At 42.5% G+C, this 13,817-nt stretch overlaps 1 protein-coding gene across 39 annotated transcripts in view; it reads right to left on the bottom strand.

The window, feature by feature from the left end:
• The window catches only part of SFI1 (SFI1 centrin binding protein), a 97,508-nt gene that overhangs the window by 25,648 nt on the left and 58,043 nt on the right, over positions 1–13,817 (bottom strand). For all 39 annotated transcript variants that reach the window (XR_011994696.1, XR_011994699.1, XR_011994697.1 and 36 more), the window contains 6 exons: positions 12,631–12,787; positions 11,034–11,195; positions 8,590–8,660; positions 7,049–7,141; positions 5,276–5,373; positions 4,122–4,188 (listed from right to left, as the gene is read on the bottom strand). Coding sequence is in view for 32 of the 39 variants with exons in the window: in XM_072723262.1 (XP_072579363.1) it covers positions 4,122–4,188; positions 5,276–5,373; positions 7,049–7,141; positions 8,590–8,660; positions 11,034–11,195; positions 12,631–12,787 (648 nt within the window). In the remaining 7 variants the exon portion in view is untranslated. The remainder of the gene's footprint in view (positions 1–4,121; positions 4,189–5,275; positions 5,374–7,048; positions 7,142–8,589; positions 8,661–11,033; positions 11,196–12,630; positions 12,788–13,817) is intronic.

Here is a 13,817-nt window from a genome sequence, read left to right as displayed (position 1 = left end):
TATGTAGTGAATGTTCATACCCATTACCTGTTTTACTGCCAGTATTTATTTACTTATTTTTAAAGATTTTATTTATTTATTCATGAGAGACACAGAGAGAGGCAGAGACATAGACAGAGGGAGAAGCAGGCTCCCTATAGGGAGCCCGAGGCAGGACTTGATCCCAGGACCCCGGGATCACAACCCAAGCCAAAGGCAGATGTTCAACCACTGAGCCACACAGGCATCCCATGACTGCCAGTATTTAACTCAGTCATATACATGGGCTTTTTGAACCTTAAGAAATGTATTAGTCCTTTGTCACATGTGTTACCAACATTGTTCCCACCCCGCAATACATCTTTTGATTTTATTATGTTTCTTTTTTTTTTAAGATTTTATTTATTTATTCATGATGGACACAGAGAGAGAGAGACAAGCAGGCTCCCTGTGGGGAGACCAATGTGGGACTCGATCCTGGAACTCTGGGATCACACTCTGAGCTAAAGGCAGATGCTCAACTGCTGAGGCGATGAGATGTCAACACCCAGGCAGGCGTTCCTGTGATGTTTATTTGTAATAAAGATTCTGTAAATTTTTATGTAATTATGAAAGGTTACTATTTCACTGATTATCAGTAGGAAGACCAACAACTGACATAAAAATATATGTACACCTCCATGATCCAAAACTGTGTGTGTGGGGGGGGAATAAAAGCATATACATATGTGTGGGGCTTTTATTTTATTATTTGTTAAAGATTTTATTATTTATTCATAAGACACACACACACACACACACACACACACACACACACAGAGGCGCAGAGACACAGGCAGAGAGAGAAGCAGGCTCCATGCAAGAAGCCCGACATGGGACTCCATCCTGGGTCTCCAGGATCAGGCCCTGGGATGAAGGTAGCACTAAACCGCTGAGCCACCCGGGCTGCCCTGTGTGGGGCTTTTTAAAACAGGACCTCCAATTCTTTGGATTTCCTCCTTCACTAAGAAGTCCCCTTGAATCTGGGCGGGACAGTGACTGTTTTGACAGTCACATTTAACAGAATGGTGAAAGTAACCATGTGACTTCTGAGGCTAGGTCTTTATAAAAGCCATACAGGGTGGCCCGGGTGACCTTCAGCCCAGGGCCTGATCCTGGAGACCCAGGATCGAGTCCCACATCGGGCTCCTTGCATGGGGCCTGCTTCTCCCTCTGCTTGTGTCTCTGCCTCTCTCTCTGTGTGTCTCTCCCATGAATAAATAAACAAAATCTTAATAAAAAAAAAAAAAAGCCATACAGCTTGTGTCTTGTTCACTGTGACACTTTTGGAGTGAGCAACAACATAGGAAGTCTGACTACCCTCAGGCCACCACGCTGTGAGGCAATTCAAGCCTCTTAGAAAAGCCCAATATAGGTTCTCCGGTTAACAGTCCCAGATGAGCCCAGTCTTCCAGTTATTCCAGTCCAGGAACCAGCCATGTGAGTGAAGAAACTTCCTAGAGTATCCTAATGCCTTGCCATTAGAACTAGCTGAGCCCCCTGTAATCATGGAGAAGAGACCTGACATCTTTGCTATGTCTTGTTTCAATTTTTGACTCACAGAACCCATAGGTACAACAACACGGTTGTTCTTTTAAGCCACTGAGTTTAGGGTGATTTTTAACATGGAAACAGAAAACTGAACAGTGAGCGTGCGTGCGTGTGTGTGTGTGTGTGTGTGAATATAAGGTACACATTCTCCCACACACACGGAGGGAAAAAGATACCAAATTTACTCACCAAATGTTATTTTAAGATTATGGGTATTTTCATTTTTTTCTTTTATCTCTTCCTACACTTCTCAAATTATAATGTCTATATATTGCTTTAGGGCATTTACATTTTCAAATGTAAATAAAAGTAGAAGCAACAGTGTAACTTGAACTTACCATCCAGTTTCAACAATTAGCAAACATTTTGCCATTCTTAAGTATTGCTTTTTAAAAAGAAACTCACAATAAATAATATTTTTCTTTTCCTGAAATAGAAAGAACTGATGTTCTTTTTAAAGAACTTGATGTTCTCTGATGTCATCTCCTTAGATGACATTCAGATTGTTAGCTAAAGATTTGAAAAAAACAACAGCAACTAAGCAGGACTCTTACTATTTTTCAGATCTTCTATATCATACAGGCCATGCAAAAGCAGTGTGGAGAGATAAGAACACTGACCCTTGACCTTCCACCAATGCTGGGTCCCCATGTCAAGGGGCTCTTTTTCTAGGAGGAAAATAAAAGACTCTCTGCTTCTTTTCTACCTTGAATAAACACAACCTTTCGACCCTGGCACTCAGTTTTTTTCTAAAAGGTCTCTATCTTTGGTTGAGCGTACATTAAATGAGCTTAAAAGACCAAGTGGCAACGTCCTTTCAGAAACAGCCACATAATCCAAAGGAATGTCAAAGAATGCAGCAATTCTAAGAATTTTCCAGGTGGAGAAGGCAAACCATGCCCTGGGCTGGCATCATGCAAACACCAAGAACTGAGATGATCCTTAGGGAAAACTGAAGCAACCCGTGGCAGTCCGTTTGTTCACTTGTTTGTTCATTCATTCATTAAAATATTAGTTGGCATCTACCCTCGGTTAACACTCTGCTAAAGGAGAAGAAAGACACATGTTCTACCCTCAAGTAGCTCACAGTCTGGCAGGGAAACAGGCCAGGAAACACCTAGGCCAAGAACAGGCTGACAAAGCCACACGGGAGACAGGGTCTGAGGACGAAGTAACATCTGAGCCTGAGCTGAAAGGGTCGGAGGGACACAGACTGCAAATACAATGAGAAGTGCAGTTAGGGAAGAACCGGCCACTTAACTGGCCAGAGTACAGTTGTGAAGGAACAAAGAGGCTGGTAACAGGAAAGTGTGGAGAAATAACCAGGGACCAGCTCCCAAAGGAGTTTATAGACCCTGCTAGAAAATTCAGATTCTCTCCCAATATTAGGAGGGAGCAGCCAAATTCTTTAGATTCACCTGTTAGACTCTAGCGGCAAATGGAGGTGAGGGTGGAGGGAGCAGTAGGAAATAACTGGCAGGAGTTTGCTTTGTGTCTCCTGTCTCACCAAGGATGGCCAAAACAAGGCATGGGTAGCACACTAACCACTGCAATGCCCATGTGCACACTATGGGTGGAACAAAATTCCCCTAAGCCTAAATGTGGCCTTGAAACCCTTCCTGGTTCACCACTCAAACAGCTGCCACCATCATTAGAGCTGGCCTGCCAGATCACATGTATTTGCCATCCTGGTGCTAAAATACAAGACCTGTGGGAGCAGGAAGTCTATCTGCTTTTTATCACAACTGTACAATCAGTGCTTAGCACAGTGTCTGAGGCACAGTGTCTGCTCAATGAGTCTTTTTTTTTAAGATTTTTATTTATTTATTCATGAGAAACACAGAGAGAGAGACAGACAGACAGAGGCAGAGGGAGAAGCAGGCTCCATGCAGGGAGCCCAATGTAGGACTCGATCCCAGGACTCCAGGATCATGCCCTGGGCCAAAGGCAGACGCTCCACCACTGAGCCACCCAGGCGTCCCTTAATGAGTCTTTTTTAATGGAACTGAATCCAGGGCACATGGCTGGCTCAGCCAGAAGAACATGCGACTCTTCAGGGTTGTGAGTTTGAGCCCCATGTCAGGTGTAGAGATTACTTAAATAAATAAAACTTTAAAAAAAAAACGGAATCGAATCCTTTCTCAATCTGCCTTTACTAATTCACCAGACTGATCCCCACGTCCTCCCACCTGCTGTGGGTACCTGTTTCACTGTTCAGTGTGAGAACATGGCACTTATGTTCTGTACTTTTCTCAGTATTTCCTGATGGCTGGCTAATATAGTACGTGAGTAATGATGTGAATGGAATGACTAGTAAGAGCTCATCATTCTCAGAAAGCACCTGCATTTTCACAGCAGATGAAGGAAGGCTTATGCAGACTTTCTGATATCACTAAAGGGATCTGGGGAAATACTTTAGAGCTTTTCACAGCAGCCTCTCTTCCAAATTAGACTACCACGACCTCTTAGCACAGGTCTTTTCTGAGAATCTCTCCAGAACAAATGGGTCCAAGAACGTCAGCCTGTGGAGCCACCTGCTATGAGTTACTTACCTGCTTGTACCGCCTCTTCTGAGTATACTGTAACCATGATTTGATACACTTGCGTAGCAATGTCATTCTGAAATCAAACACATAACACATACTGCCTGTCGTACTTTCAGGTTTAGAGTTTTTAAAATGTTGTTTGTTTTTAAGGCCAGAAAATCTGAGTGCAGTTACATCTGCAGCGTTAAAGGCACCTCACTGGTTTTACTCTAGGAAACAGGGAAGTAAGAACCTATTATTCAATGCAAAATCTGTCAGCCCCTATTTGGAGCTATGGCCTGCCCCAAATTTTGACAACTCTCTTATAAACCTAATTAGACCACCAAGCACCATGTCTCTGGAACTTAATTAAGGTAGTATGTATAAAATCTTCTAACTATCCTGAACTTGCTGGTTTTATGACGAAACTCTGAGCCTTGTGTGGGACCACCTGGGTCTGTGACAAGCTCCTTTCTAATAGTGATATGAGAGTGAGAACCACATTCAGTTCTGTAAACCAGGATTTAGAATAATGATAGACCCTGATAATTCCAAATTTAATTAAATATTGAGATTCTCACTGACTCGTTAAAAAAAGGGCTCCAAAATGGGACCTATAACTATGTAAATTAAATTGATTATATCATTAGGTGGGAGGAGGGTATATTGAACATTTCTGGCAGCAATAAAGTGAAGAGTGGTTACCTCTGAAGAATAAGCCTAAGTGATCAGCGGGAGGGATCCAGGCAACTTTTATTTTTCACTTTATACCTACTTTCCTATACATTGAGTTTTCCTCATAGACATGTGGTGCTTTTATTTGCAATTCAGGAGACTCTACACTCTTCAAGACCAAGCCATAAATACCCAACCTGCCTGAGACTTCTTTTTGACACTATCGATGCTTGAATTCTAAGATGTGAACATCACTAAAGCCTAAAGGATTGAGGCAGGGGACCAGCGGGCACATACTTCAAACTATGGTGACCAAGAACCAGTACAATCATCTTTATTTGATCTCTCATCTGATCAACCAAAAGGAAAACATAAGCTTAGGAACCACTGGTTTATAGCGGGATCTTTTTGAATCTGCCTAGTAATGAGTGGAAGGGTAAGTGCTCTTTCCTAGAGAACAGTGACTAAATCCCTGGAGAGCCTAAGGAGAAGGCCAAGGTCCCTACCTGCAGTGGGCCCAGGCAGCACACAGTGAGGGAAGCTGCTCTCTCTCTTCCCTCTGCTCAATCCGAGACTGCCAGAGGTTCCAGAACCTGTGTAGTAGCTGAAGCAAGACAGAAAAGAAACAGAAGTTTAAGGCAGAAGGTAAAATGATCTCTCTTAACCTATTAACAAATCCTTACTATCATGAGACTATAAGCCTCCTCAAAGGTGGAATTATACAATTTGGAATACTCAACATATAACAGGCTTACAAAATAGTTATGGCTAAGCTATACAGAGCTATTCTAGGCCAATATAAAAAGCAAAAAGATAGATTTTCCAGTCTCTGGGAATCAGAATGAAGCTGTTCCTAAACTGGACCTCACAGAAAATACCATTTTGAGAGTTAAAATTGATCTTATCACAAATTACTGCTCTGTGACATAATCTTACAAAAAAAAAAAAAAAGTGTTTAACTTCAATCTAATCATGCCCTTAGATCAAACCTCTAATTTATAAGAGCAACATTTAAAAAAAGGAAAGTCAAATGTCATTAAATGGAAACAGATACATCGAGAATATGGAATATTGTATGAGGCCAAATAGTTGGCCTTCCTTTTCCAAAAATCAGTGTTATTGAAAAAAAAAAGTATATAGTAAACTAGAAGTCAGTCAGTCACAAAAGGGCATGTACTGTAAATATGAAGTCCCAAGAGTAGTCAAATTCATAGAGATAGAAAGGAGAAAGGTGGTTGCCAGCTGCTGGAGGTGGGGGAAAGGAGGAGAATGAGAAGTTTAATGTTTAATGGGGACAGAATTTCAGTTTTGCAAGATGAAACAAGTCCTGGAGATGGATGATGGTGAGGATTGCATAATGTGAATGTGCTTCATGTCACTAAACTGTACTCTTAACTATGGTTAAGATGATAAATTTTGTTATATGTATTTTACCACAATTAAAAAATGTGTTAAACAAAAGAAGGGTGGAGTGGAACTGTTATTAAGAGCCTTACAAGACATAACCAAATACAGTAAGTAAATAAGGCCTCAAATCCTGGTTTGAAAAGGAACAGCTATAAAGACCTTTTGGGGACAACTGTGAAAATTTGAATATGGGCTGGGTATTGGATAAAATTAGGGAATGATGGTTCATTTTGTTAGGGATGATAATGATACTGTGGTTATGAAGGAAAATGTTATTTTTGGGCAATGCAAGCCAGAATGTTTAGGTGTAATGTGTCACGATGTCTGTAATTTACTTTGAAACGATTCAGCAAAAAAAGTAAATATTAACAACTGGCTAATATTTGGATTTAGATGGTAGGTATACAGATGGTTATTAGACTGTTCTTTATATTTTTCTGTATGTTTGAACATTTTCATACTGAAAAACAAAAAAACACCCATACTCCTATACCCAGAAACATGATCTGTAAGTAGAGATAGAATGTTTGTTGCCCTCAGGTAAACCAACCACTGAAGACAACAGATGTACAGTGCAAACACAATCGAGCCGCCTGGAATGCAAGACTCAAAGTGTATTCCCTAGGTCAGGGTTGGAATCCACAGTCCTTGACCTCTGAGTCAACTATCAAGTTTCTTCACAAACAGATAAAAAAACAGGATTAAACTAGTTAAAACCAAGAGTTACTCTGTCGGCTGGTATGGCTAACTAGAGAAAATGGACAGTAAGGTTTGGGCATCTAAAAGATCTGGACAAATCTCGAGGCACAAGCACAAAGGTTAAAAGAAATGACAAAGGCCATCAGAGGTCTCTTCATACAGATGGCCCTCACCGTGATGTCACGTTGCTGGTGAGCGAGATTCCTTCTTATTTGCTGGAGATGAGCATGGGTCACATTTTCTTTTAGGGCTCGAAAACAGAAGTGCTGTGAACAGAAGGAGGGAACAACCAGATAACAAATTAGCAGTGTCTGTACAAGGAAGAGCAGTGCCCAAGTCTAGCAGTAAGAGGCTTGGTCATGAATGTTCACAGCTGCTCCCGTGTCCTGGAGTGTTGTTTCTCTGCTTTCGGATTCAGCTGGGAGCCTGACACAAGCCAGTAGGCACTTAATAAGTAGCTGACGAACTGCTCCCCGCTATGCACTGATATTGCCCAGGAACAAACACGCCCTTGCCTTTGACCAGGAGAGATCCTCGTGGCCCAGATGGGAACACTATGGACAAAGGTTGTTAAAAACATTAACTTTGCCTCTCAGAAATAGAGACTTCTAACTTATGGTGGTTTGTCTGTTTTCTTTTTTAAGCCATGTTGTGGGGTGGGGGGCAGTCAATGTGCACACTTCTACAATTCCAAATGCAGTTTTGCAAGAATAGACTAGAAGGAAGAGAAGGAAGCCTTGGTGAGTAGGGGAGTTGGGGTAGTGGCAAAGACATGTGGGACTGGCTCCAGCTCCATCAGTACTGCCTCACACGTGACCCAAACAAAGCCTTTTCTTCAATGTCCTGGGCTCCAGTTTTCTGAGACAGAAGTGAAGCAATTAGGGGCTTTCATATTGTTCTATGAAACCCCAAAGGCTCCTCAAGGTGTTTGAGGACCTTCTCATGTGGTAAGGGTAGGGGAAAGCAGTAGTACAACAAGGACTACTCTCAGATCTTGCTTTATCCACAGCATCTCTACTTCGATTGATTTTACAGACTAGGCTCCCAATATTAAAAAGGGAGCCAGCCCCTGGGTCATGAGTTCAAGTTCCATGGTGGGGTAGAGGTTACTTAGAAACAAATAATAAAGGGGCACCTGGCTGGGTCAGTCAGTAGAGCATAGGACTCTTGATCTGGGAGTTGTGACTTCAAGCCCCATGTTGGATGTAGAGATCACTTAAAAGTAAAATCTTCAAAAAATAAAAAAGAGGCCCACCATGTAAAAAAAAAAAAAAAATGCAGGACTAGATCACCTCCAAGACTCCCTTATAGCTCCAGACCTCCCTGATCCCACACCATTGCCATTTCTGATCCAAAATGAAAACAGGGATACCTGCAATGGAACAGGGGTTTCATGAATGAAGCTAATCTTATAACCAGATGCACCTGAACAGCATGATGTGTGCCTGGGTACTCCAAAAATGGATGCCTGGGCAAGCCTGGTAAGAATGGCCTTTTGAAGCACCTACTATGCGTAGACAGGCTTTCTATTATAAAGTGTGGGTTCTTCTTATCACATACTATAGAGTTTATATAGTGACATTTCCCCTTAGTTTCTTGAACATGGTAACCTCACATCTTGGACCTTGGCCAACTGTGCTGTTAAATATTAAACACTAAAACTTGGGTGGTTCCTGCAAAGAAAAAAAGCCTCATGAGGCTTCCACGCTCTTACCAACAAGCTGCACCTACTGTGATCTTCTGCCACCTTCCACTGGGCCGCTTCTTTGGCACACAGCAGCACATCTGCCAGGGAGTTAAGGCTTCTCATTTCAAAAATGTTCCCACCTTCGCACACTGCGATCCTACTGACCTACCGAAGGGTCTCAGCTGTGGGGGATAACAGGCAGGCCAGGTGAGCAGAGATCCACCTGTCTCATCCTGATGACTCCTGCGAGTTGCTTATCAAACAGGCTGGCCTTGCCTTTCTCCCCTCTTGTGCCATTTGATGGCCGGTAAAAATAGTTGAGATAAATTGCCACAGATTACAATAAACATTTCCAAATCATCCTATCTAAAGCATTCCTCTCTTTCTGCATCCTCTGTTTTGGCACCACAACCCAGTCAGATGTTTCAGCTAAAAGCCTTGGAGTTATTTTCAAACCTTCTCCTCCCACTCCCTCCATCTATGAGCTGCCAAGTCCATCTGCTCTCCTCTGAAATCTCTCCTGCTCTTCTGTCCCCGCCCCCAGCACCCTGTAGTGCATCTGACTTGCTCTCACACAGACGGGAGGGGTCTGGCATAATTGCTCCCCCTGTGCCAGCTTTGCCCCTGTAATCTAGATCTGTTCTCTAAGTACAAACCTGCTGTATCACTTCTCTTCTTAAATACCTCTAGAGGATTCCCAGTGCCATCAGGAGAAAGTCCAAACTCCTGACCACGGCATGTCGGGCTCAACAAACTGGTCCCCAGCCTGCATCTACCTGTGCTGCCCTACTGCAGTCCACGCACCCACAACTCATGAAAGACTCCCTTCGCTGTCCTTGGATCTTTTCCTCATCTGTGCCTGTGTAAATACCATTTGTTTCACCCAAAACCCTTCCCAGTCTCTCTGCTAGGTGACCTTGTCATCTTCTAGGACAAAGTCAGCTCAAGTGCCACCTCCTCAGCTGAATCTGCACAGCAGCATTCACAGGACTTGATACAACCTTTCTTTTTTTTTTTTTTTTTTTTTTTTTTTTTTTTTTTGATACAACCTTTCTGATAGCACTTACCACACCACACTGTAAAGCCCCATTTTCATGTCTGAATACCCCAACAGACAACGAACTGCTATTCGTCTTTGAGTTTCCCCATATTCCAGAACTTAGGCAGGAGCTTAAAACAAAGCAAGAACTTTCTGAACAAGTGAACATGCAGATGAACATCTAGGGCAGTCTGAATCTACACACCTGGGCACATATTATAGTAGGGGCACACTTGATGGGATGAGCACTGGGGGTTATACTATTTGAATTGAATTTTATTTTATTTTTTGTTGAATTGAATTTTTAAAAAATATTTCATTTATTTATTCATGAGAGACACACAGAGAGAGAAAGTCAGAGACACAGGCAGAGGGAGAAGCAGGCTCCATGCAGGGAGCCTGACGTGGGCCTCGATCCCAGGTCTCCAGGATCACACCCTGGGCTGCAGGCGGCGCTAAACTGCTGCACCACTGGGGCTGCCCTTGATTTGAATTTAAATTAATTTAAATCAATTAAATTGGGCAGCCCAGGTGGCTCAGCGATTTAAGCGCTGCCTTCAGCCCAGGGCCGGATCCTGGAGACCTGGGATTGAGTCCCACGTCGGGCTCCCTGTGTGGAGCCTGCTTCTCCCTCTGCCTGTGTCTCTGCCTCTCTCCCTCTCTGTGTGTCTGTTATAAATAAATAAATAAAATCTTAAAAAAAAAAAATCAATTACATTGAATTTAAATGTTTTAAAAAAGGAAAAAAAATATAGTAGGGGCAGTGATTAAGAACAATGTACACTGGAGTCAAAGGCCTAGTTTTAAAACTCCTGGCTCGGCCAATGACATGCTGTGACTTTGACAATCGTTTAGCCCCCTTCCCCGAGTCTCTGTTTCCTTATCTGTAAAATGGGGGACAGTGACATCTACTCCACAGGGTTGCTATGAGGATTAAAGAGATAATGCATAATGTCTGCCCATAGTAAAAGCCCAATAAATGGAAGCCATGATCATAATGTTTGGGCTGGGGAAAGAAAAAAAAAAAAAAAAAGACCACCATGCCTATTTCCACCACCTAGTAGGTAGAGAAAAGCAATGAAATGACAACATAAAATTCAGGACAGTGGCATTACCTCTGAGAGGGAGGAAAGGGAATGCAATCAGGGATAAGCAGACAGGGCGTTAGCAATGTTCTAATTTTTAAGTTTGGTACATAGTTGTTCATTTTATTACTATTCATTAAACTGTAAATGTACATCATACATACTATTTTGTAAGCATACTTCCAGTTAAAATAAGAAATTTTTAAAAAGAAATCAACAGACATCAGGACCACCTTGTATTGTTCAGTAACTGTTTCCCATCTACCCCCACCCTCTGTCTCATACATTCCTGAGCTCCTGCTGTCCGGCTGTGGGGGTGGACAGGACTGGGCAGCTGAAAAGGATACAGTGTTTCCAGTGAGTAAAGGCCCGTCGCAGAGTCATCCTCCTGGCTAGCCCCTCCACCCGGGCCTGCTGGGCGTACAATCTCTCCTTCCGTTCCCAGGCCCACTGCCAATCACAGAAGTGTGTCTGGAGCACAGTGACCCGATGGAATCGCTCAGCCATCTCTGCAAGAGAGAAAATCACTACGTGCTGCCCCTTGCAAGGCTGAGAGATGAACTGAAAGCATCTTTAGGATAAGCTATATCCTACTATTGACAGACAGCAGGGATTTGAGGCTATTCTTACAAGGAAGCCTAAAATAAGAGCTTTTTCAGGTATGGAAGGGCTATTTAGAAGCCCCTAGCTTTTAAAAAAAAAAAAAAAAAAAGGAGCCCTTAGCTATACCTCTTCTCTCCAGGGAAAGAGAATTTTAGGGAGGATGCTACAAAATCAGTTATATCAAAGTGTTGAGGCTTTTAGTTAACTACTGAGAAGCAGGATGGCAGCTGCTGCTTTCAAAGACAACTGTTTTACTTTTGCTTCTTAATACTGATGTCTCTTGGGTAGGACTTTAGAGACTGAGTCAATATTACAACTTGGTCACCATGCTAGCAAAGGTGTTTTGGCAAAGGCAGATCCTCCTGACTGCCAGGGTCACTTGCACTAATTAGCCAATGACCCAGGAACTTAAGTCCAGGAAGTGGGAGGACTTAAGTCCAGGAAGTGGGAGGAAATTGGTCCTGGAATTTAAATACTGAAATGAGAGGCACATTAGTCTGCAGCTTATCATGCTAAAGAACTTAATATCTGCAGCTTCCAGGCGTGGGCAACCAGACACGGGGTCTCCACCATTATCCTCAAAGAGACACATTCAAATTCTCCAGAGAGACAGTACAGGCCTGGCAACCCAGGAGGTTTCTGCAGGGAGGCCAAGGTGAAAGCCAGCTGGTGTCTGGCACACTGCTTGACTCACTTCTGGGAGGGCTCAAGAAACCAAGGTAACAAAAAGTACCAAGGACTGTGACCTATGTTTTATTAGTTCTGAACACTAACTGGGAAACCAAACCACAAGAATAGTGTTAAAAAAAAATCAACATCATAAATCACATGTATTGCCTAATTGGAAGAAGCAGAAACAATCCAAACATCCATCAAAGAACGGCTAGGTAGATTAAGGTAGCAAATGCAATCATTAATAATAGTGCCAAATGCAATCATTAATAATAAAGAACATTAGAAAAATACCAAATGCAATCATTAATAATAAAGAACATTAAAAAAATAATAAAAAATAACATTTATGAAGACTACTTAGAGATGCAGGAAAACGTTGTTAGTTGTAGGGGGAAAAAAAGCAAGATCCGAAGTTTTTCGTATCATAATAATCACAGTATTTATAGGATAATTAAACCCTATTGAAAAAAATATATGTGTGGGAGAAAAGACCAGAAGGAAATAACTTAAAATGTGAATTGAAGATGATGTATGTTTGTCCTCAATCTTTTTCCAACATTTGTGGAATATGTTTTTATCTTTCCTTAATAAATTAGCATCACTGGCACAAGAGTGGACATTTTGATGGGATCCTTTGTCTCTAGAGCCTGGGACATTCCTCCTCACCGTTCAGCTGCCTCTTCACTCTGCGGACCTGCACATATTTGAGCCAGGCCTTCAGGGATTTCCACTTTTGCCAGTGCTGATGGTGTTTCACTGCAGAGACCATCTTTTGTCTCTCCCTCTGGACATGCAGGAACTGTTCCCACCACCGTGACCAAGCCTGAAAACCAGGGAAGAGGCAATAATCAACAAGGAGGTGAGGTACGGATGAAGGAAAAGAGGAACAGAGAGACACATTGGAAAAGCTCAAAGTAGAAACAAGGAAGTGGCAACCCCCAAGGATCACGATCTATGGAAATTTGCAGTGAAAGGCTCTTTAGGAAGAGCATTCTACTTCTAGAAAGTAATTTTTCCCTGCCTGGGTTAAGAACAACAAGGAAAAAGAGGACTAATACAATCAATGAGTACACAAGAAGCAGGGACTATCCTAAGGAGTGATCTACTTAAATCAGATTTGGGACAGGTGAGGGTCTGCCTTTTTCTTTCTTTCTTTCCTTTCTTTCCTTCTTTCCTCTCCTTTCCTTCTTTCTCTCTTTCTCTCTTTTTTCTCTTTCTCTCTTTCTTTCTTTCTTTCTTTTCCATGCTCTCAGAACTTTATTAGGTGGAGATTGGGCAAAAGAGAAAACCCCTGAAACAGTCGCCCACCTGGTTCAGGACAACTGGAATGCCTTTTTCTTCCAAGTAGGAGGAAGCCTATTGTCTCAGGCACATTCATTTCTGGGAAGTGTTACCCACAGCAGCTGAGGGTCTACAGAAGGATTCCTTTAAGACTGTCTATAAATGTGCACCCTCAGCTAAGTCTTCACGTGTGCTTAGCAATATTCATCCCTAGTTTGAAGATGAAGGTTTCATACGATGACTTCATACCTTCTTAAACCTATAACACCTCTTTGCCTTTCCTTCCTCTCAGCTGAATAAGATTCTTCCTATTTCGCCAAGAAAATAAAAGCAATCAAAAGAGAATTTTCTCAAGCTCCTCCCACATCTACCCACCCACCTCTGCCCACAGACTCTGCCTTCTCTCTGGCTACTCTGAACAAAGTGTCCATGTTCCCTTCAATCAAAAGTCACCCCCACAGGGCAACCCCGGTGGCTCTGTGGTTTAGTGCTGCCTTCAGCCCAGGGCGTGAACCTGGAGTCCCGGGATTGAGTCCCACGTCAGGCTCCCTGCATGGAGCCTGCTTCTCCCT

This window comes from Vulpes vulpes, chromosome 10 (assembly GCF_048418805.1).
Source record: "Vulpes vulpes isolate BD-2025 chromosome 10, VulVul3, whole genome shotgun sequence".
NCBI classification, from domain to species: Eukaryota; Metazoa; Chordata; class Mammalia; order Carnivora; family Canidae; genus Vulpes; species Vulpes vulpes.
The sequence above is the reverse complement of the archived record's forward strand: the minus strand, read 5'-3'. Positions and strand labels throughout refer to the sequence as shown.